The following is a 25,245-nucleotide window of genomic DNA, read 5'->3' as shown; positions in this document are numbered from 1 at the left end:
TGGATTTGAATCAGAAGCCTGTCATGAAGTTGCCCGAGTTCAAAAAAGCACAGCTGCAAAAACAATCCAAAGGTTGGCCACTAGAGGGGGCAAACACGTCAATATACCCCGACTAGAAACAAAAGGGTCGAGATGAATCATGATAAAAATAAAAATTCAAAGGTTGCCCACTAGAGGGGGAAAACACCGTCAAAATGCCCTGAGTAGAAACAAAAGGCCCGAGACAAATCTTGGTAAAAATAAAACTCCAAAGGTTGCCCACTAGAGGGGGCAAATAACGTCAAAATGCCACAACTCGAAACAAAAAGGGCCAAGATGAATCGTGATAAAAATAAAAATTCAAAGGTTGCCCATGAGAGGGGGGAAACACCATCAAAATACCAAGACTAGAAACAAAAAGGGCCGAGACGAATCTTGGTAAATATAAAACTCCAAAGGTTGCCCACTAGAGGGGGTAAACACTGTCACAATACCCTGACTAGAAACAAAAAGGGCTGAGACGAATCTTGGTAAAAATAAAAATTCAAAGGTTGTCCACTAGAGGGCGCAAACACCGTCACAATACCCCAACTAGAAACAAAAGGACCAAGACAAATCTTAGTAAAAATAAAAGGTTTATTTCCACAAAAATGGCTGCGCAAGAGCAAAGCTCCAAAGAGCACAAGGAGATGACTGAAGAGACAAGTCAGACACAGCAAAGTCCCAATGCAGAATCCAAAGGCAGTTGGTCAAACACAGAGCAGAGGTTCAAAAAAAATACCAAATGACACAGTCCCAATACAACATCCAGAACTCGAAGTCAAGACGGAGCAGAGGCTCAAAAAAAATCAGAAAGCATGGCCCCAAAACAGAATCCAAAGAACAAAGCACGGGGTCGAAAATCTGAAAAACACAAAGCAAAGCAATGGCACAGAAACTCACCATAAACAAATCAATGAACTGCGAGGAATCACTGGGAGGCCCTCCCTTAAATAGGATGGAGGGCCATTCCTTGTGGGGCTACTCTCAAATCACAAGGGACAAGGACAAATGAACACAAAGAAAAAATAATTAATAAACAAAATAAACCTTAATACAAATAAATGGTTCATAAAAGAACAAAATACAAACAAGAAACACAACTTTAAACACCAGCCGGGGGAAATATGTTGGCTGAACCATGACAATGCCATTCTGTACCACGACGCCCTATTGGTGTAAGGATCTGGACAGAGAAAATGTACATTGGGTCACTTTAATCCTCTTTCTCTCACACACACACACACACCACGGCCATGAAGAGAATACACTGAGGAGCACAACTCGGCAGCTCTACTGAGACAGGCATGTGGCCTGTCCTGAAGAAAGCAGACTAGAGATGATGACTTGACAGGAGACATTTAAGAAACTACAAGTCTGAAACTACACATTTAGCATTTATCAGGTGGTATGGTTGCCAATATTCATTTGTATTCTGCTTATTGTTATGATTTTATTAATATTACCAACAATACATTAAGTTGTAACTTAACTCCTGCTTGTCTTTTACTCTATGTAATTACCAGAGGTTATAGATGTAGAAGGGAAGGTTGGGAGAAGTCATAAAGTACAATCTCTCTCTCTCTCTATAAAATCTACATGCTGTCAAATAAACGAACCACACGCCGTGACGCAACGTTAGGGGCATCGCCTCCGGCGCTGACGTCCGAGGTTCGATTTCCGAGAGGGAGTGCATTGGAGTGTGTACACCTGATGAGCCCAGAATGAGGGTGAAACACGTGTCGCGTACTCTTTGCATTTATTTGACAGTAAACTATTTCAACCATTCTATGATCTGCTCTTCACAAACTGAGGGCACCGTGGCGGATGTTAGCAGATTGCTGGCCAACCACAAGCATTACCTGGTAGGTAACCACCCATACAATCAGATTGTGACACAGACTACGAATGCCGTGAATATATACAGTATATATATAAAATCCAACATCTGTATGTCTCTCCACTTTTCATAAGAGAACAACTCGCCAGATTTAGATCGGGTTGATTTTGCAATTCTCTCATCGCGCCAAGCATCGCGGTCTGCTTGTGGTACCGAATTATTTGCGCGAATCTAAGAGAGACGCAGCGGGCCGAGGGGAGGGGGGGCAGTACCCTCCTCACTCATTTGCCAGCTTCTGGGTGTGTACGTAACCTCCACTTAGCTAGAGAATGAGAGAACTGCTTAACAGATTTAGATCGGGTTTCTTTCTAGAATTTGCTTGAACATTTGGGTTGACTTTGCAGATTTTCTCATTGTGCTAAGCATCATAGTTCGCTTGCAGTACTGATTTATTTGCACGACTCCAAGACACACACAGCGGGCCAAGGGGAGGGGGGGACAGGGCCCTCCTCACTTACGTGCCAGCCTCGGAGCATACATTACCTCCGCTTGGCTAGTGAACGAGAGAACTACCTAGCGGAGTTAGATTGGGTTTTTTCTATAAATTGCTTGAACATTCTGGTTGATTTTGAGACTTCTCTCATTTCGCTAAGTATCATAGTTCATCGATTTATTTGAGTGAATCCGAGAGAGATACAGTGGAACGAAGGGAGAGAGGCAGGGCCCTATTCACTCATGCGCCTGCCTTGGGGCATGTACCTTACCTCTAATTAGCTAGTGAACGAGAGAACTACTTAGCAGATTTAGATCAGGTTTTTTCCTAGAATTTGCTAGAATATTCTGGTTGATTTTGCGAATTCTCTCATCGTGCTAAGTATCACAGTTCGCTTCCGGTACTGATTTATTTGCATGAATCTGAGACACACGCAGTGGGCCAAGGGGAGGGGGACGGGGCCCCCATCACTTAGTGCCAGCCTAACAGCGTACCCTACCTCCACTTGGTTAGTGAATGAGAGAACTACTTAACGGATTTAGATTGTTATTTTTCTACACAGTAATTTGCTTGAACATTCTGGTTGATTTTGCGACTTCTCTCATTGCACTAAGAATCACAGTTCGCTTGCAGGAGTGATACAGTTGTGCTAATCAGAGACAGAGGCTGCGGGCCGAGGGGAGGGGGAAGCATGACGTCAGGAGAAGGGAGCCGGGCCGTTCACCTCTAGCCACGTTTGAGGGCATACCTTGCCTCCGCTTAGCTAGCGATACCGGTTTGTTTATTGATTTTTAAAGTTTGTCCTGTTTCACTACTATGCAGACAGAGCTGCAGAGATGCCATAAAGACTGCCAGATGACATCGAAACGTTGTATATTTTCTTTACTTTCTTTTTTTTATAAATTTGATAAAAGAAAAGAGAAGCTTTGTGGAGAACTTGAATCTGGTAGTTTGCTATTTTTTTGAACCACCCTACCATGACATGTGAAATGTGTAAAATGTGGAGTGGTCTGAAGACGACTTTCCTCTATCTTTCGTGGTCGGCGTTAGCTCCCCATCTCCTTGTAATGCACTGAATGAGTCAAAGTAAACCGACGGCCGCCTATCTTTATTTTATTTTCAAACAGTAGTTCATGAGTGCCGCAAGATAATCACGTCAAACATTGAGTTAATAGCTGGCTCAGACATTCACCTTCTTTAATTTAACCACAGCTGAATCCTCTGAATGGCAGGCAATTCAAGAAATGTAAAACAACTGTGGAATGAAGATAGCTCTTTATTTGTGTGATGGCCGAACGACTAGACGACTAGATGGCACTAATGACAGTCCAGGTGTCCCATGTTGCATGCATGGAAACAACTTCTAGACTTCTTGTGTGGTCCTGAGGCCAAACATTTACTGCCGTTTCATTCCACTGGCTCAACCTGACTTCTTAAAATCCACACAAATCCACAGCTGTCCACACTTCCTATTGCTTTGCCCAGCAGCCTTGGACATGCCAGTCAGTGTTGACATTCACAGCCACACTCAGGCTGGGACAGTCCTACTGATGGTGACCAGGGCAGGATTTGAATGAAGGGTCAAGGTGTTGTGAGAGCTAATCACTGTGCCACTGTGCTACCACTGATTTCCTTTTAATTTTCTAAATTATCTTTTTTACAAAATGAATGTTTTCAAAATTCCACCTTTGTTAATATAATGGATTTCATACTTTATATAGTGCCTTTCATATCTAGCTATTGTATGTAGTGTCTTTCATAGCTATCTATCTACCTAGCTATAAATTATGTAGTGCCTTTCATATCTATCTATTATATAGTGTCTTTCACATCTACCTATCATCATCTATTGTACAGTGCCTTTCATTTAGACCTATGTATTAAACAGTGCATTTCACATGTATCTGTCTATCCATCTGTCTATCTTTAATATAGTGCCTTTCACATCTATTCTTTAGATGAGTTGTAAAACCAAGGTCCTGACTCTCTGTAATCACACAAGATCCTTGGGCATCCTTTGTAAAGCGTAAGGTGTATCCTGATGTTCAGGCGAGATTGCACACCACAGCTTAGTCATTCTGTCCCTCTAGTCATCCCCTGTCTCTAATGGGCTAACTGTCTCTCACCCCTTCACCACCTAATAGCCAACATGTGGTGAGTTTACTGCTGCAAAAATGGCTGCCATCATCCAGATGGGTGCTACACATTAGTGGTGGCTGAACTGGCTCCCCACTCCCTATGTAATAGCGCTTTGGGTAGTGAGAATAGCACTACATAACTGTAAAGAATCAATAATAATAATAATAATATCTATCCATCTATCTAATATATGATGCATTTCACATCTATCTATCTATTATATAGTGCCTTTCACATAGATAGATAAATAGATCAATGAGAAAGGCTCTATATAATAGATAGATAGATAGATAGATAGATAGATAGATAGATAGATAGATAGATAGATAGATAGATAGATAGATAGATAGATAGATGTGAAAGGCACTATATAATAGATAGATATGAAAGGCACTATATAATAGATAGATAGATAGATAGATAGATAGATAGATAGATAGATAGATAGATAGATAGATAGATATGAAAGGCACTATATAATAAGATAGATAGATAGATATGAAAGGCACTATAAAATAGATAGATAGATAGATAGATAGATAGATAGATAGATAGATAGATAGATAGATAGATAGATAGATAGATAGATATGAAAGGCACTATATAACAGATAGATAGATGTGAAAGGCTCTATATGATATATAGATACATCAACCAATTATAGAGTGCCTTTTAAATTTACCTAGCTATCTAATCTATTTATTGTATAGTGCCTTCCACATTTATCCAAATATTTTTCTATAAATCATATTGTGCCTTTCATGTCTATCTATAAAGTTTGTTTCATCTCCCCACTAGGACTAAGTCAGGAGCACAAAGTACACAATGTGGGAAAAGACGAGGACTCTTGATGCCAAAAAGCAGGTTCTTCTCTTGTCCAGAAAAGACCATCAAAGGTCCAGATTTGGTCCATCAAAGGGTCCAAACACGTACACCCCTCAGTCAATCAGAAGCAGTTCTCACTAATGTCACAGAGATCTGGTAATCCTGCTGTCTCTTTGTGTTTGAAAAGATTCTTCATTCCAAGTTAAAATAGTCAAACGATTTGTCCTCCCATTTCCGCATTTCTGCTCTGCTGCTTAGCTGTCAGAACGCATCGGGCTGATGAAGTGCAAGCACTCGGCTCACCCCATGTGACTTGTAATGCGTATCACAGCACAAGACCGAGACTTAAAGTGCCTCATCTAGACGGGCTCACTGACACAGGGGGACCAATGTGGACCTCAGTGCTGACGGTTGACTTTTTTCTCTTTGATTGGCTTCCATTTGGTGCCCTGATTCTGTCAGGTCAGGTGATTATGCACTCGCTCAGGAGGTGCACGCAGAACCTATTAGAGTCATTGAAGGGGCACCAATAGACATGGCTGTAAAAGCTTCATACGGCTTCTAGCTCAGCATGTGAAAGCATGAACGTGAAATGGCAAGCGAAAGACAGAGCCAGCGATATGAGCAGATAGAGACGGAAAAAATTTAGAATGAAGTGCATGAAGAATTCTGATGGGTTTAGTAAATGATTCTAAGGTGTGATTCTGAAGTTCGGGAGATGTCGCGATACTTTTATTTTTATATATACATGTAGTTATGTGAAAAAGTAAGTACACCCAATGAAATGTTTGTTTCCTTTTTTTTCCCTTTACTTCCACCTGTGGAAAGAGTAAGTGCCCCCTAGGCTTACCCACTCAGTTTCCTATCACAATCTACCAGTCTCTAACTTGTTCCTGCTCCTCCATGCAGAATTCTTTCGGCTGTATGATGCTTGAGGGGTGTCTTGTGTGCACAGCCACAAGCCATTTGTACTCCATTTTCAACTCCATTGCAAAATACTCTTAAAAAGCACAGATTTCACGTTGTCTACTAACACATTCGTTACCACAATTACTTCTGAATATGACTCAGTGTTAAAAAAAAACTACTTAATATGCAAAAATATAATAACTAACTCTTGGATGACATGAATTGTGTGAAATGCTCCAACATTTATATCAGTAACTTAGTTGTCGAACTCACCTGAATGTTATGCCATGTCAACATTGTCGATGAACCTGTTTATGTTAAAAAGTAAACTCAATTTATTCCATCAAATCTAAAAAGAAAAAGCATTAAAAATCTCCAAATGAAACACAAGATGTGATTAACAAGGCAAGATATGGGGACAGTCAGAAAGTGGGGCACCATCTCTGTACTACTAACATGCACTTTATTAAATTAATAAAGCATTTTTCATTACTTATTAATGATAACAAAATTTTGAAAATGCACGGCTAGAAATGAAATGTCTTTCAGGACACTTTCAGGTTTCTCAGGGATGATATTCGACTCCAAATATCTCACCAGCTGCGTACAGAATTCCAGATTCACTTTCCTCCATTTTGAACTGGTAAGCCCTTGAGGGAACCATGCTGGTTTCCGGGTGCATCTTCCAAAATTTGATTATGGCCTTTGTACTTCTCAGTAATGAATGATTAAAGGTGACCTGTACACAGACAGGTGCTCTCACTGCATCTGTTCCTGGAATTAAAAATACGGTTTAATTCTCGTTTTTGTCTGCATTAGTATTATTGGTCCTAAGCTTAAAAGATGTCATGCATGTTGCTGGCTCTGATGAGGTAAGCAATACCACTCCAGGATGAAAGGGGGTGCTGGCACAAACACTGGACCTTCTCTTTTCACCATAGTTCCAAAAAGAAGACCAATGAGGATGCCCAACGTTTGCCACACCCCTTTACTCCTCAGACGTCATAAAAGCCAGCATCCCCTAGGAGGACCACCGTGGCTGCAGGTTTTCATTCTAACCCTTTTCTTAATGAGTGACTTGTTTTTGCTGCTAATTAACTTCTGTTGAACAAATTTTAATTGACTTGTGCTTGAAGACTCAGACCCCTTAATTGTTTCTTTTTCCTTAATTAGCAGCCAAACAATAACGAGATACAAAATGAGCCAAAACAACTGGTGTCCATCATACAATGTCTGAAAATAAAGAAAGATGAAGGTCTCAGGAATGCTGATCTGCTCAGGTCCACAAAACATTTTAACGGTGCTGCCCTTAGAAAGAGAAAATTAACAATTTCAGAAATGTCTGCTAATGCACCACAAGAGTAGCAACAAGCCACGGAGTTAAAGAACGGGTTTAATAAACGACAAGAGTCGGCACCTCATTAAGCAGCTGGTTGGAGTGAAATTGGTTGGAGCTTGAGGCCCTGATTTAGTTGGTCTTCTGTTGACTCCCTCACTTCACATTTCATTTCTGGTTGGGTGCCATTTAAGGAAAGAAGTGAAGCAATTCAGAGGAACACACCTTAAGAGAGCAACACAATTAAAATGAATTCACAAGATGTTAATTAGCAGCACAAACAGGGCACTCATTTAAAAAAGGGGTTAGAACAGCATTTCTCAACCTTTAAGTATTTGCAACCCGAGTTTTCACAACAGTTTTAATCGCCCCCCCTAAGGTTTCTTTGAAAGGAGCCCACTAATACCAATTTGTTCTTTTTTAATTAATGATATATCATAGATGCATATTTTATTATACCTACTTGACTTTAATCGACATTTATCTAACTCTATATTTATTTTTCTAGTATCAGAATGTAGTTTAAGTTAATTTGTTTTGGTTTCAATAGATGTTATTTTTCATATTTTCGATTCTTGTTTTCTTTTTTTCACATCTTCGCGCACCCTTTTTGTTACTTCGCGCCCCCTTAGGGCGAGAACCACTGGGTTAGAATGAAAACCTGCAGCCATGGTGGTCCTCCAGGACCGGAGTTTGCGACCCCTGTCCTAGAAGATGGCGTTCATCTGGTCCTGAGCTTTTAACGACTACAGAATTTCCCCACTGATGGATATTTTTGTTAAAGGCATTTATAAGGCTGAATCAAACTCCCTTTCTTTGTGCCCAGGGCAGTTGTTTGGTCGTTTTTTGGTTTACTGATTAACTCCCTACATTGGGCCTCTGAGCAAGGCCATTAACCTGTAATTGATCCGTCCTGGGTATGATGTTAATCTGCATCCAGCCCTGTAAGTTAAATCCTCCAACCTGCAGGGAAAAATCGGGGGGTTGGTGGCAGAATTGGCACTCCAGCCACTATAAAAAACCTTACATTGGCGGAGTGGTGGCTCTGAGGCTAGGGATCTGCACTGGCAATCGGAAGGTTGCCGGTTCGAATCCCGTAAATGCCAATAGGGACTCTGCTCTGTTGGGCCCTTCAGCAAGGTCCTTAACCTGCAATTGCTGAGCGCTTTGAGTAGTGAGAAAAGCGCTATATAAATGCAAAGAATTATTATTATTATTATTCCATCTGAACTAGTGTGGTGTGGTGTCACCTGTCGCATGGCTGCACTCGGGTCCTAATCTGGGATCCTGAGTTGGTTTGTCATGTGGTGGGTGCGGCAATGTGCCGTATCCGCGCGTGCTCCTAAACCCTCTCTCTCTCTCTCCCTCTGCAGCAAGGATGATTGACAGGCCTTTCACCACTGACGTCACTTCCGGTTTTCAGCCACCTGAGCCCGCCTCTTCCGCTTCCCAGCTCATAAAACAGGCTCCTCCACCATCTTGGTGCAGTCAGTTCTCAACTACTTGCGTTTATTTTCTGTTTTGCATTTTGAGTTAAGCTCTTGCAATTATACAGGGATCACTTTGGTGCCCCAAACCTTTATGAACTTTCTGCTCTTTGTTCTTACAATATTTATCAGTTCAAATGACTGCAGCTTTTCCTGGGAGGTTTCCATATATTTATAGGCAAAGCAAGTAATATCCCTTCAGTGTGACTGTATCCAGGAACAGTTCCAACCTGTAGTCCACAGAAAGTCGTTTCTTTTTAAACCTTAAAAGTACAAAGATGTCGCAGTCCATCTTAACTCAGACAACAGGTGACTGTACTATGATGTCACAGTGCTTCTCAGAATACCACAGATGATGGGCTGTATATAACTCAACTGACAATTCTTTTTTTCTCCATGAACTAAATTGCACAATCCTTTCCTTTGTTATAACATTCACATTTTGTGATCATAACAGAGATGAACAGCACAATACTGTGGAGGCATTTGTTAAAATGACAGTTCTATACTAATTGGTCTGCCTGTGTCACTTCAACATACCATTGTCAAGGTGTTTGAAATTCTTTCATCAGGACAGAGTACATTTCACAAAGAAAGGACAGTTGTCAATAGTCTGTCATTACAAGAAACTCACCTTGATGCTTTTCTAATTCAGCCATACATCGAGACACCATCCAGAAACCATTAGGTAATGCTTCTGTATGGCCCAGCAGCTGCTTAACGACCAGCCAAAGCACACAAGCGCAATCATAGTTCACTGACGCACAAGCGTATTTCAGTCCGGTGAATCTGGGGACTTGTATGCTGACAACTTTCAGATCTTTTGGATCTAAAAAAAAAATAAATAAATATAACTATATAGCTGAGCCGCAAGGCGAAGCTCTCAATTTACCAGTCGATCTATGTTCCTACCCTCACCTATGATCATGAGCTATGGGTAGTGACCGAAAGAACGAGATTGCGAATACAAGTGGCTGAAATGAGTTTCCTCCGCAGGGTGTCTGGGCTTTCCCTTAAAGATAGGGTGAGAAGCTCAGTCATCCGGGAGGGGCTCAGAGTAGAGCCGCTGCTCCTCCGCATCGAGAGGAGTCAGATGAGGTGGCTCGGGCATCTGATCAGGATGCCTCCTGGACGCCTCCCTGGTAAGGTGTTCCGGGCACGTCTAACCAGGAGGAGGCCCCGGGGAAGACCCAGGACACGCTGGAGGGACTATGTCTCTCGACTGGCCTGGGAACGCCTTGGGATTCTCCCGGAAGAGCTAGAAGAAGTGGCCGGGGAGAGGGAAGTCTGGGCATCTCTGCTCAAGCTGCTGCTCCCGCGACCCGACCTCGGATAAGCGGGAGACAATGGATGGATGGATGGATGGATAAATATAACTAAAAGTGGAGTTCATTTTATGGACAGTTCAAGTTTTTATAACCACATATGCATCTTAGCACTGTTGATATCTGACTACCCAGTGTGATAAGAAGAGACCCGAGACATGTAAAGGTTTGGGGCAGCCACCCGTATAATGTGTTCCTGGCTGCAAAAGTCAAAGGTTTGGTAGCAAGTAAAGTTTACAAGACAGAGTCCAAAACAGAACTGAATTCCAGAGGAAGGGAGTGAGGCTTTATAGGAAGTCTGGGGGAAGTGATGTCGTCCTCGGGGCCGGAAGTGATGTCATCCTCAGGGCAGGGACCGGAAGTGATGTCGTCCTCGAGGCCGGGACCGGAAGTGGCGTGTCCCAAGTCGAGGCAGTGGCTCCTGGTGGGATTTCCCGGGAATAGTCTGCAGGGAACTTAGAAAGAGTGTTAGTGCATCCCACCACCCCCTGGGCAGTTGTGTTACCATTACTCTCCAAGCCCTTCAGCTGCCTCCTATTCACACGTGTGTGACACCAGTTAACAATCTGCTGAACATTTGGATGGTGACACTTTCATCAAAGCATAACCTAGAAAACTGAATATTGCTTATACAGTATGAAGTTGGTTAATTACAATTTTATTATAGTACAAATACAGCGATTACTTTATTTGTGTCTACAAATTAGATGATAAGAAAATCAGTTAAACAACTAGACACTTGTAGAAAGATACATTTTATTTATATCAGGGGTCACCAACTCCAGTCCTGGAGGTCCACCGTGGCTGCGGGTTTTCATTCTAACCTTTTCTTTTAACAAGTGCCCTCTGCTTGTGCAGCTCATTAACTTCTTGTGAATTAATTTTAATCGAATTGCTTTCTTAACATTTGTTCCCATGAATTTCTTCATCGTTCCTCTGAGTTGCTTCATTTCTTTCCTTAAATGGCACCCAAACAGAAATGAAATGTGAAGTGAGGGAGTCAACAGAAGACCAATTATGTCAGGGCCTCAAACTTCAAGCAGTTTCACTCCAACCAGTTGCTTAATGAGGCGCTGAGCGCTTTGAGTAGTGAGAAAAGCGATATATAAATGTAAAGAATTATTATTGTTATTATTTGTTGTTAATTAAACCCATTCTTTAATTCCTGGCTTGCTGCTGCTCTCGTGGTGCATTAGCAGACATTTCTGAAATTGTTGATTTTCTCTTTTCTAAGAGCTCTGTTAAAATGTTTTGGGGACCTGAGCAGATCAGCATTCCTGAGACCTTCATCTTTCTTTATTTTCAGATATTGTATGATGGACACCAGTTGCTTTGGCTCATTTTGTATCTCGTTATTGTTTGGCTGCTAATTAAGGAAAAAGAAACAACTAAGGGGTCTGAGTCTTCAAGCACAATTCAATTAAAATTAGTTCAAAAGAAGTTAATTAGCAGAAAAATAGGTCACTCATTAAGAAAAGGGTTAGAATGAGAACCTGCAGCCACGGTGATCATCCAGGACTGGAGATGGCGACCCCTGATTTATATAGTGCCATTCCCATGTGCCGCTTAACAGCACAAACAATTAAGATAAAGCCTGTGATATGTAAAAGTTACCAGTACGTAAGTATTACCTATATAATACAAGGAGATAAATCAAAAACTACTAAATATCTAAAAAAAATGTACTAAAAGACAAAAATGTCAGGTACAATAATTGAAACAGTCAAAATCATCATAGTTCAAATGTTTCACATTTTTTAGAAACCTATAATATATTTAATTTCAATCTATAGGATGGCCCATATTTACGTATTTGACGTTTCACAGGCTACAGCATTTAAACGACTGCGTGAAAAGTATTGAAAATGGCATCACTGTGTAGCCTGAGAATGGGAGTAACGATATAGCTGAGCTACGTGTAGCTATCACAGACGAGTTTCAGAGGATACCAGTACAGATGTGCCAAGCCGCCTGGGACAACGTTGCTCTCCGTCCTCAGGCGTGTATTGGTCTGGATGGCGCATTGGTGGACAGGGGATGAAAAAACATTTAAGGTTCTTAACGTTCATGTTTCATTATGTTACTTGATAATAACATTGGTAGTTTCCTGACAATAACGCCTTTTCAATCATATACAAAAATATGGGCCACCCTGTATACAGTATAACATGCAAACATGATGAGGAGGTTTAACTGTTCAACCAAACATTTGAATAATTAAGATAGACTTTAACGGTGGCGTGACTACTGCTGCCACATGTGATGGTACTTGCTGCTCTCCTGGGATTTGAAAATCAGTACGTTTACACACACCCACATAATTGGGTTAAAGTGAACAACCCGCTTCAGGCAGAAGCCTACTTTCTTAATAATCCATTTTTACACGAGCAAGTAATCTGGATTCTACTTTTTGCAAAATGCTCTGATGTCACTAAACTGTGAAAAAGAAAGAGTTAAAACTTTGTGACGGACAGCCACGGCCATTACCCGACCGGGGCTCCAGTGGGATGGAAGGACCAGGGGAGAGAGCATCCACAAGACACTACTTTCCCCGGGACAGTAGAGGGCAGCCCCCACCGCCCCCCCAGTACGTATGTGGCTGTAGCATCACGGATTCCTGCACGGCACACTGGAAGTTGGAGTTTGTTGCAGTCCTGTTGAGTTCTGTGGGAGTCTGCAGAGACAGCAGAGCCCTGCTATATTGGGTTTCCATCACATCTGGGAGTAATTACAGTTAACCCTGATGAGCCATCTGGAGCCTTCCCAGGTGTAGTATAAAAGGAGACGCCTCACTCCCAGAGTTGGAAGGAAGAGGGGCGAAGCTTGCCAGTGGGGGAGTGGAGGCGGAAAGGAGAGAAAGAAAAGAAGGAACTGTGTATTGGTGTGCTTGGTGCTTAGTATTGTACTTGTAAGAGCCAATCTTAGAAAGTAATGCTTTTAGGTTGAGCTAAACCCATATTAGCGTTTGCTTAATTTGAATAGAACATACATTTCTTTCATAGTCATAGACAATGGTATAGTCTTTTCCCCCTGTAAGTTAGCATGAGATAGAACTTGATAGATTCTCTTTATTATTAAAAAAAAATCTTAGAAGGAGACGAGATGTGATTTTCTCGGAGAGACACTTAAACGCCTGCGAGATGAGTCTTTAAGCCAAGAGATTTAACCACACCTGGGGCCGGAAATAAAAGACAAAGTAGATGACAAAGTAGAACGCCGTAAAGAATTCAAAAACGTTGGCGCGGTACACATGCAGAGCAGGTTAGAGATAATGGAAGTGCGAAAATTTGAAAGACTCAAAAAAAGAATAGTAAAGATCACATTAGCGCAAACAAATGGAAATTTTTACTCGGTGAAATAACGGAACAGTGAAAAGAGATTGAATATATTGTTCAGATTTAAACTTTAAATCAGACACTTGTAGATCATGTAATTTGTGTTGCTATCAGGGAAAAGTAATGTTTCTTCCCAATGAAGAAGTGTATCCATGAGAATTGAAAGATTCCTAAAACGTTGGTGTGGTACACATGCAGAGCAGGTTAGAGATAATGGAAATATGAAAATTTGAAAAACTCAAAAAAAGGATAGTAAAGATCGCATTAGCACAAACAAATGGAAATTTTTACTCGGTGAAATAACGGAACAGTGAAAAGAGATTGAATATATTGTTCAGATTTAAACTTTTAAGTCGGAGACTTGTAGATCGTGTAATTCATGTTTCCATCACGGAAAAAAAAAGTAATGTTCCTTCCCAATGAAGAGGCATATCTGCGAGAATTAAAAGATTCCTAAAACGTTCGCATGGTACACATGCATCACAGGTTAGAGATAATAGAAGTACAAAAATTCGAAAGACTCAAAAAAAGCATAGTAAAGATCGCATTAGTGCAAACAAATGGAAATTATTACTCAGTGAAATAACGGAACAGCAAAAAGAGATCGAATATATTGTTCAGATTTAATCTTTAAGTCGGAGACTTGTAGATCGTGTAATTCATATTGCCATCAGGGAAAAGTAATGTTTCTTCCCAATGAAGAGGTGTATCCGCGAGAATTAAAAGATTCCTAAAACGTTGGCATGGTACACATGCAGAGCAGGTTAGAGATAATGCAAGTACGAAAATTCGAAAGACTCAGAAAAAGGATAGTAATAATCGCATTAGTGCAAACAAACGGAAATTAACACTCAGTAAAATAACGGAACGGCGAAAAGAGATCAAATATATTGTTCAGATTTACACTTTAAGTCAGAGACTTGTAGATCGTGTAATTCATATTGCCATCAGGGAAAACAAAAAGTAGTGTTTCTTCCCAATGAAGAGGCATATCCGCGAGAATTAAAAGATTTGCTGTTTGGTGAAAGCGAAATCCCGCGAGAGAAAATTTGAAGCTTGCATCATTTCTCATTTGTGTGAATGTTATTATCAGACACATTTCTTGTAGAGAGAAAGAAACAATATTCACTCACGGGCAGTTATACTTTGCGTTGTCACGATGTAATTCCAAACACGGAATCAAAATTTAATGCGATATTAATGAAAAGGTAAAAGTGAAAAGAGATCAAATATATAGACATAGGACTCGGCACGACAGCAAGCCAGCAGCTGATCGAGCAAAGAGGAGGTTAAAAAAAACTGTATTTGTTTCCCATTGTATGACCATTTAAGAGGGGGTTTCGAAGGAGCGACTGCATCTCCTTGGGGTGTGTTCAGCCCCCATCTTCACAACGAGAGCGTCACAGACGCACCGGCCCGATATGTGGTTGATTGAAACGAGCAGGGGGCAGTTATAACTAAGATACAGTGTGTTAATTGAGTCAGTTGTTGTTTAGCACAGGTCGCATTGCACGGGGACCCATTTTCAACATAGAAATGAGATAGGCAGACAGTTTTCTGGCTGTTATGAAATACTTCAGAAACGTTTAGAAGTGATTTGTAACGATTAGAAATGAAACAAGATTTAAGCTTTAAACAGAACTTAACAAGAACTTTTCTTTTTAGCTATATCAGTTTTCTCTTTTTTGTGTTTTACCCTGAATGTTTACTAAAGCTTTTAAAAACGAAGATATTTTTTGTCTGTGGAATCATTTCGACGCATCAGGCTTTTACCGAATCCCATTTTGTATGCTAGAGCTGGTGAACTTTGGTAATTTTGGGAAAACGCAGCTACAGTGCTGCTGTGGGGTGCGAGGGAAAAGCACTTCGCCACTTGCAAATAAAACATGTGCTGTGCTGTCTCTGCCTGTCTGTGTCAGGTTGAGGCGGCTGGAGCGTCCCGGGTTTTCACAACATCATCGTCAACCACTGTCAATCCGAAAATAAGCACGGCACCTGTGATCACTGCCTTGTGTTTTATGAATATATTTAGCTAAATTGACAGTTTATTTATAGGTTTCTGTTATCAGATGCTGCAAACTCTTTTCTGTTTGGATGTGAGATTGAGCCCTGCAAAGGTCCGCCGTACGTGTGCTTCTTGCCTTACACTCGGTGCTGCTGGAACAATAACGCAGGTATTTTTACTTCAATAAGATAAGAATTGCATTAGGTTACTTGTTGCTTTAAAAAGTAATCAGACTACTAACGCATGTGTGACAACTCTAGGGTGTGTGCCAGCCAACCCACCCAACACAGACCGACACGAGGCACACTGATAAAAACACTATTTTTTTTTATTTTTGTTCACCTCGTGGGAAACGCCTTCCTCGTTTCCCACAGGCACAACACAGTTCAAAGCACAAAACACTTCACAATACTTTCCTTCTCTTTTCTTTTCTCCTCCACTCTTTCGCGGCAAGCTACGTCCACCTTCCACCCAACTCTGGCTCACCGAGTAGTGTCTTCTGGCTCCTTTTATACGTTATCCGGAAGTACTTGATGACCTACTTTCCGGGTGTGGTGAAAGGATCACCCATACGGGATCAGGAGCAGCTGCAGCACCCCCGGATCCCAACAGGGCTGTAGACAACTCCATCTCTCATGAAGTCCTGTAGAAGTCCGAGGCACCGCTGCAGCCCATGGGGAGTACCATCTAGCGTCCCGGGGGAGGTACTGTTCTGATCATGCTTGATTCCCCGGTCCTTTCGACGAAAAGGCAAGGATCCTTCTATGAAAGCATGTTACTTTTAATGTGCTACCCTGCTGCTCTCGAGATTGCATTGCTGAGTTTAGCACTGGACATTTAGCTGATCAACATAAATCTAGTGATTTCTGAAATATTGATAAAGACTATTTCCTCCACGAGAAGGAAGAATGTGTTTGTCCGAACATTTGCCTCTGGAAATGTATTTTGTGGACGTTTGTACCCGTGGCTGTTGAAAGCACGTGCGAAGAAGCAAATACAGGCGCAGGCTAACAGAGTGCAACGGACATGCGCAGACTACAAAATCCTTAAAAGTAACCAGGCGATGGGTTTACGTGGCCACTTAATCTTATCACTCGCAGTGAATTCTACCTCTGTTAATTAGATTTCTAAGAGGCCGATAACCCGACTTTCTCTAATTAGAGTAAGGGTTTACATTGCATTTTACATATCAGGTTTCTGTGAGTAATTGGGTTATTGAAGCACAGGTAAATGTAAGGAAGTGAGCAGGTGTTCTGTTTATTTAATTGAAAAGGTCAGAGAAGAATGATCAGACTAGTACAAGTCTCCTGAAAAGCCACAATTAATCAAATAACAGCTCTTTACAGCAGACCTTGAAGAGGATGGGCTGCAGCAGCAGAACAACCTGCCCATCTGCAAGACTAATTTGGGCACGTCATCTCCAAAACTGGATGATTGATGATATCATCGGCTCTGACAAATTCCAGTTTCTGCTACAGAATGCAGATGGTAGGGTCAGGATTTTGGCACAAACAGCACAAATCCATGGATCCACCCTGCCTTGCATCTACACTAAAGGCTGTTGATGGCACAGCCATGCTGAGAAATGCACTTTGGCACTCATTAGGCCTCTTAATATAACATGGGTGTCATTAGAATGCCTCAAATTATCTAAGCATTTTTGCTGACCATGCATGTCTCTTAACGTCCACAATCTGCCCCGTTTCAAATGAACAAAGCACCACGACACAAAGCTGAAAAATCTGCAGAAACTGTGTAATGCCAGTCACCGTCTACCAAAATCCTTAAGGAATGTTTCCAGCACCTTATTGAATCCGTGAACTAGAAGAATTCAGGCAGTTCAGAAGGTAACAGGAGGGTTTTTACTCATCATCAAATGTACCTAATAAAGTGGCCACTAAATACATGTGTGCATGCATCAGTACTGCTTTGCATTTACAGTATTTGGAAATAAAATATTATGACAGAAATAAGAAAGTAATATTAAGTCAAGCAAGACAGGCAATATATATCTATCATTTTAATAAACTATTAAAAGGAAACCTCATTTATCATTGCCTACAGAGCATACAGTGTCTTTGCCTAATTTTGGGCTTGTCATGCTTTTGTATTCTGCCAGCCAGTTTCAATGGTATAATACACGTCAGCCTTTCTACAGGATGGTTAACTCCAGTAGTAGCTCTGGTTTATGTAAACGCAGTGAAATCCTGAAAAAATAGTAGCTATTCTCATGATGATACTAGTGTGTGAATGCCCAGAAGGATGGACGGGCATCCCGGCCAGGATCGAGGAGGCTTTGTTGCCCGGCTGGGAAGCCATTATGAAAGGGTGACCAGATTGTGGGCACTACCCATCCGGTACACCTAATAATTTCCATCCTGGCTGGGATGCTGGAAGGAAGAATGGACTGGTGATTGCTGGAAGCCAGATGCAGTACATGCCTCAAATCAATAGGTGGCAGTGTTCCTCGTAAGGAGCCCCAATATGGACACCTGCACGGCTGTATGGGGAATTGGAGTCCAGAAGCGCAGCCCTGTGGGGGTCCTTGGGTGACAGTAGAGGGTGCTGCCAGGAGTGGAACTCCCTGGTTTCCGTATGACCCAGAAGTGCTTCCAACAAGACACGACATGCCGCCAGAAGTACTCCCAGGCCATTCCTCACCACGTCAGTCAGGAAGAATGGGGTGAAACTCACTGGAGGAGAGAAGGCGAGAGACAAAAGAGAGAGAGAGCATTCAAAATGTACATTGGCTGTACCAATTGTCATAACTGAGCTGTGTGGATTACTGAAACTGGAGTGGTGTTGGGTCTTGTGTGTCTGGAGGGCTCGGTGGAGCCCCCTACTGCTCACAAGTGCCTGAAGCTGGTTTGTTAAAAAAACAACAAATGCACTTGGTAAACAAAAGATGAGTAGATGAGGTTAAAAAAAAGTAGAGTTGCATCTTTTGAACAATTACGTTCAAAATTCAACCTCCCAGCTACACATTTCTTTCACTATCTTCAAATTAGAAATTTTGTTAAACAGAAATTGCCCGATTTTCCCCACCTCGCACCCTCCACAATGCTGGAAAAAATACTGCTCAATTTCGAGCAATTAAACACCATTTCCGCATTATATAAAATCTTATTAGAGTCCCTACCTTTCAAAGATCCAAAAGGACATTGGGAAGAAGATCTCTTAATCAATATATCAGAAAAGGAGTGGAAGGTAGCAAAGCAGAGAATTCACTCGAGCTCCATATGCGCAAAGCATAGAATTATTCAACTAAAAATGATATATCGAGCTCATCTGTCTCGCTTAAAACTGTCCAAAATGTTTCCAGGGCAAGATCCAACCTGCGAACGCTGCAACCAAGCTCCTGCCTCACTGGGTCACATGTTCTGGGTCTGCACCAAATTAACATCATTTTGGACAAAAATTTTTAAGTGCCTTTCAGACAGCCTTGGGGGTCACAATCCCTCCTAACCCACTAACAGCTGTGTTTGGTGTTCTTCCAGACGGACTTGAATTGGAGAAGGACAAGCAAACGGTGATTGCATTCACTACACTTTTGGCATGCAGACTTATTCTGTTAAACTGGAAGAATCCTAACTCTCCTCTGATAAGTCAGTGGGAAACCGATGTTTTATATTATTTGAAATTAGAAAAAATCTAATTCTCAGTTAGAGGATCTGTGCAGAATTTTTTCAAAACCTGGCAAGATCTAATCAATATTATTTTAGAATAAGAGAAATAACTATTACCGCATTTAATTCCCTTCTCCATCTCTTATTTACATATATATTTATTTCTCCCTTTCCTTTGCTTATTGTTGTCTTATTAAAAAGCCCTAAGCTATTCTCCTTTAGCTAAGCTCTCCTTCTCAGGGGTGGGGTTTGATTTGTCTTTAATTTGTTTGGTTATAGAGAAAAGCCAAGCAAAATGACACCTTTTATTGGCTAACTAGAAAGATTACAATTTGTTATTTGTTTGGTTATAAATTGATCTATTTGTATGGAATGATTACAATAAAATTAATAAAATAAAGATTAAAAAAAAAAAAGTAGAGTTAGGGACCCAGTGCTGCTTAACTCTTTCAGGGCGGATGTTGATTTTTGTCGAAATTCAAGGGTAGAGGAGAGTAATCCACTGTAAACCATGACAAAATTTGCAGTTACGTTTTAATTCAATTCTCCTTGCTAGAAGGAAAGTTCACTTCATTGATTTGACTTCGATTCCCTGTAGCAAAGAGCAAACAACCTCTAAAAGGGCATCAACATCTGACGAGAGACCAAAGCGAATGCGCAAAGCAAAGAACTCCGTGGATGACGTTTAGCGTATTATCCCCAAATCAGACTCTGAATTGTCAGACTCCAATTTTGATTCAAGTGATCTGGAGATGGTAATCAAAAAACGAAAGTGAGGTACCAGCATCAGCCGATTGTTCATGTAGCTGATGCGCCTATGAAAATGTTCGCCTGGAAGGACAGCCACTTATGATGAGAAGAGATACATATCAGATTGTGTCGCACAAAGACAGCCAGGCAGCCAGCCAGCAGACCACGCATTCCTGCCGACCATCGAGCCCCAACAACCCCCCCATCCACCTGCAACCAATGCCACCAGAGACAGGCACCAGCACCAGCAGCAGCCCACAGCGCGCAGCACCCGATGTTTTATGTTGATCCCGGTGTGACACCACCGCTTTGTGTGGAAAAAATATTCAGCCCTCAAAGAGTTAAGGTGCTATACCCTTTATGTGGTGAACCTTGTTAAGCAGTACATATGGACTCACTGATGACTGTAATTGGTGGCACAGTGGTAGTGCTGCTGCTTTGTAGTAAGGAGATTGGGGGTTCGTTTTCCAGGTCCTCCCTGTGTGGAGAGCGCTTTGCATAGTGAGAAAAGCGCTATATAAATGTAAAGTATTATTATTATTATTTTTGAATTTCCAGCAGAAAATGACATGACTCTTCCAATAAGTTTGCACCAGGAGCCTTCATTTTCATGATCGGTGCTAGTTGTGGGATGTATTCGTGACCACCGGCAGTGTTGTGTGATACACTCAGCGACTCAGCCACTGCATTCTGTTATTCGCCACGACAAAATCAAACAGGCGTGATTCTGTCTTTTACTGAATTAAGTTGTTGAGTCGGAATTATCATATGAACGCTCGACAAACTCGAAAATTACAAGTCGAACAATTTAAACGAAACAAAGCTGCCCGAATTTACCGAGTGGTGATGTAACACTGACCTTTCACCTTAATCCATTGTTTAAAATAAAACATATAACGTAGTTTACCTGAAATGTCTCTTTTTGGTTAAAATACATTTCGAGCGAAGTGGTACATATTTATTACATTTATTTTGCTCTTTTTTTCCAAATAAAAATGTTGTTTATATGTAATTGTCTTTTTTTTTTTGCAGACCTAGTAATAACAGCGATCTCGCATTTTTCCAAATACTCTGACTGAAAACCCACAAGAGCACACTGAAGTAGAAAGGTGAAACGTCACATCTCGGAGCTCTGAATAGTCCAAGAGCACTTGAACGCATCGTTAAATTGTAGAGGTCGACTGGTGTGTGTGTGTGTGTGTGTTTGTGTGTGTGAGCTGACAACTAACAAGTGCCTTGCCAGCACAATGCGCACAACTTTGCTGGAAGGAAAGGAGAGCAGGTGCTTTGGAGAGGGCAAACAAAACAGGGACACTTCTGTCTGATGTCTCGTGTTTATCTTACCACAACAGAATGGAGATTGCTGAACAAAAATGGCAGCTCAACTCACCATATCTATAAAACGTTCGTACAGACACCGGTCCTGCCAGCTAGAATGTTAATTGGCTGTCAAAATTTAGTGAGCTCACAATGAATTGGAAACTGGAGACTCTTCAGAAAAGTTGTCAACACATCATGTAATCCTTCATCCCCTGCACTTCTTGCACACTGTACGAGAGAGAGACAGAAACAGAGAGAGGATGGGAGCATGCGCTGATTACAGCGCGTTGCCGCACCTACCACACAGCGAACCACCCGGATTGAAATACGAGTGCAGCCGTGCAACGGGTGACTCCTCAGTACCACACTGAACAGTGTGAGGTTTTTTTTTTTTTTTTTACAGTGGAGTGCCAATCCTGCCACCAACCCACAAGTTTCCCTCCTTGCAGGGCTGCATGCGGATTAACGTCATACCCAGGACAAAGCAATTGCAGGTCAAGGGCCTTGCTCAGGGGTCCAACGGAGTACATGCCAGTGCAGATCCCTAGCCTCAGAGCCACCACTCCGCCTTACATTGTACAAAATGATTAACAAAACTGACATCCTAATAAACATTTTCTTGTTCTTTTTTAATTTTAGGTTGGCAAAGTGCCCACGTAACTGGACTGTAAACACTGATGATTCAGTTCCCGTGACTCACTATGTAGGCCTGAGCCGGTCACTTAGCCTGCCTGTGCTCCAACTATAAAAATATCTGGGCACAGTCACACTATGTACTGTACCTGTACTTGTACTTGTAAAGGGCCATGTTCACTATACGAGGTGAGACACAAAAATAACCAGATTGGTAAAAAAAAAAATATATTTATTGATGAATTACAGCATTCTAAACATTGTCACCTTCTATACAGTCCCCCTCCCGATCTCTACACCGCTCCATACGTGCCTTCCATTAATTGAAACAGTGCTGGAAGTCTTCTTGCTTGAGACTCTTCAACAGGCTCACCGTTTCTGTCTTCACTTCATCCATTGAAGAAAAATGTGTTCCCTTCAGGTCAGTTTTGATGTTCAGGAACAAATAAAAATCACAGGGAGCTAATAGGGAGGATGATCGAGGACAGGAATGTTTTTGTCAGTCAAAAACTGCTTTATGGAAAAAGCATTGTGCGCAGGAGTGTTGTCTTGTCTTGTCTCTCTGTTTTCACCCGACATTATTGCGGCAACTGGCTTAGCGATTGTTGTGCAAATACTGACTTGTCTCTTCATGGGATATATCTAGCCAGTCAGCAGTTTAAGAGGTCATGTAGCAGGGGATATAGTTCTATGATTCACGTCCAGCCGACCTCCAGACGGTTTTTCAGGAAATCACCAAGCCCAGTCCAGTTATTTTTGTGTCTCACCTCGTAGAGCAGTGCTATACAAAGTCAATGTTAGACTTAAATGACTTGGATGGAAGAATATAACATGTCTGCCTGAACAAATGTGTAGAAAAGCAATACATAAATAGAGTATGAGACAAAGAAAAGAATTAGATAAGACAAAATATGCTTTATTCATCTTTAGGGAGAAATTGCAGATTAGAAATATTTGTTCTACAAAACTTCAAAACATTAAAGTCCTTCGACTTGCATTTTAAATCCAATTCCAACTTTAACTTTTAAAAAAAGTTTCAAGTAGCCTTACTGATCGTCTTTTAGATACGGTGCATCCGGAAAGTATTCACAGCGCATCACTTTTTCCACATTTTGTTATGTTACAGCCTTATTCCAAAATGGATTAAATTCATTTTTTTCCTCAGAATTCTGCACACAATACCCCATAATGACAATGTGAAAAAAGTTTACTTGAGGTTTTTGCAAATTTATTAAAAATAAAAAAACTGAGAAATCACATGTACATAAGTATTCACAGCTTTTGCTCAATACTATGTCGATGCACCTTTGGCAGCAATTACATTTTTAATAAATTTGCAAAAACCTTAAGTAAACTTTTTTCACGTTTCATTATAGGGTGTTGTGTGCAGAATTCTGAGGAAAAAAATGAATTTAATCCATTTTGAAATAAGGCTGTAACATAACAAAATGTGGAAAAAGTGATGCGCTATGAATACTTTCCGGATGCACTGTATTATTAATTGCTCTCTTGAAACTGGTATATTTCCTAAGGCCCTCAAAATAGCTTGTGAGCCACCAGGGCACGTATAGCCACCCTAACCCAGACACACACAGGCAGGACACGGGTTCAACACAACACCCGGTTTATTTACAATAAAACACACTGTGCACAAATCACCAACAGAACAGTCCCTTCTTGCCGCCAGTCCTTCTCCCTTCACTCCTCCTCAGGCTTTCTCCTCTTTCTCCCGACTCTGGCCTCTGAATGGTGGGACTGGTCCCTTTTTATAGGGCACCCAGAAGGACTCCAGGTGCCTAACGAGCTTCTTCCGGACACACTTCCGGGCGTGGCGGAAGTGTGGCCAAATGAGGCCCTAGAAAAGCCATGGGTTCCAACAGGATTGAGCTTCCATGCTCATGACCCGTGGCCCTGCTGTCCCAAAAGTACTCTCTCCCCCAGTCCTTCCATACTCTAGCCATCCCGGCCAAGCAAGAGTTTCGGCCGCCTGCCCGCCACAAGCTGTAGCCAAACCTTGATTCCTGAAATATGAAGGTGGTGCAGTGGGTAGCACTGCTGCCTCGCAGTTAGGAGACCTGGGTTCGCTTCCCGGGTCCTCCCTGCATGGTGTTTGCATGTTTTCCCCGTGTCTGCGTGGGTTTCCTCCGGGCACTCCGGTTTCCTCCCTCAGTCCAAAGACTTGCAGGTTAGGTGCACTGTGTGTGTGCGCACCCTGCGGTGGGCTGGCGCCCTGCTCGGGGTTTGTTTCCTGTCTTGCGCCTTGTGTTGGCTGGGATTGGCTCCAGCAGACCCCCGTGACCCTGTGTTAGGACATGGCAGGTTGGATAATGACTGACTGAACAATTTTAGGCCAATCTCCAATTTGCCATTCCTACCTAAATAATTGAAAAAGTAGTCAACTAAATTAGTTTGTTAATGAAAATACTATGAAAACTTTCAGTCTAGTTTCAGATCAGGTCATAGTACAGAAAGGGCCTTGGTGAAACTAGTAAATAATCTTAGATTAAACAGTGATGTCAATAATGATTCTATTCTAGTTCTCCCAGACTTAAGTGCTGCTTTTGATACTATCAGTCATGGAATATTTCTTGTTTGCCTTGAACGTTGGGTTGGTTTATCATGATCTTCTTTACATTGGTTTGAAATATTTATTAAAAGATAATATACAGTGGAATGAGGTCAACATTACTCACAAAACATGATATTTTGTATGGAATACCACAGGGATCAATCTTAGGACCACTCTTATTTTCTCTATTCATGCTGCTACTTAGTAAAATTATAAATGAACATGGTGTCATCTTCCACAGCTATGCACATGATCATCAGCTCTATATACCTGTAGTACCAGAGAACACAGGTGCATTAACTCAGTTAGTAGACTGTCTGACTAGTGTCATAAATTGAACTTTTTAAAACTAAATGAAAACTGAATGCAGCGAAAACTGAAATGTTTATTGTGAGGAATGATAAAAATAAAAATAAGGCATTAAAGCAAATTAGGAAATTTGGCAAAGCAGACAAAAAAGATAGAAATCTTGGAGTTTTTTTTTTGTTTTTTTTGACACCGCATATAGGCAGTGTAGCTGCGTCTTTTCCAGTTTCCCAAAATTGAGCAGCTACTGAGTTGGCAGGGTAGGATCCAGCATGAGTCAAATGCATAACAAAAGTAATTTCACAGTCCAATATAGTTTGTTTTAAAAA

The 25,245-nt window shown here is 41.4% G+C and overlaps 1 protein-coding gene across 1 annotated transcript in view; it reads right to left on the bottom strand.

Moving 5' to 3' along the window:
- Positions 1-6,668: 6,668 nt before the first annotated feature.
- si:ch211-12e13.1 (uncharacterized) overlaps positions 6,669-25,245 on the bottom strand; it is a 32,704-nt gene continuing 14,127 nt past the window's right edge. The window contains exons 4-5 of the mRNA XM_028805984.2: positions 9,682-9,876; positions 6,669-6,998 (exon numbers count right to left, since the gene is read on the bottom strand). Of these exons, the coding sequence (XP_028661817.2) occupies positions 6,790-6,998; positions 9,682-9,876 (404 nt within the window). The 3' untranslated portion in view covers positions 6,669-6,789. The remainder of the gene's footprint in view (positions 6,999-9,681; positions 9,877-25,245) is intronic.

The sequence above is a fragment of the Erpetoichthys calabaricus genome, chromosome 7, assembly GCF_900747795.2.
Source record: "Erpetoichthys calabaricus chromosome 7, fErpCal1.3, whole genome shotgun sequence".
In the NCBI taxonomy this organism is placed as follows: domain Eukaryota; kingdom Metazoa; phylum Chordata; class Cladistia; order Polypteriformes; family Polypteridae; genus Erpetoichthys; species Erpetoichthys calabaricus.
This window is presented reverse-complemented; position numbering and strand designations above follow the sequence as displayed.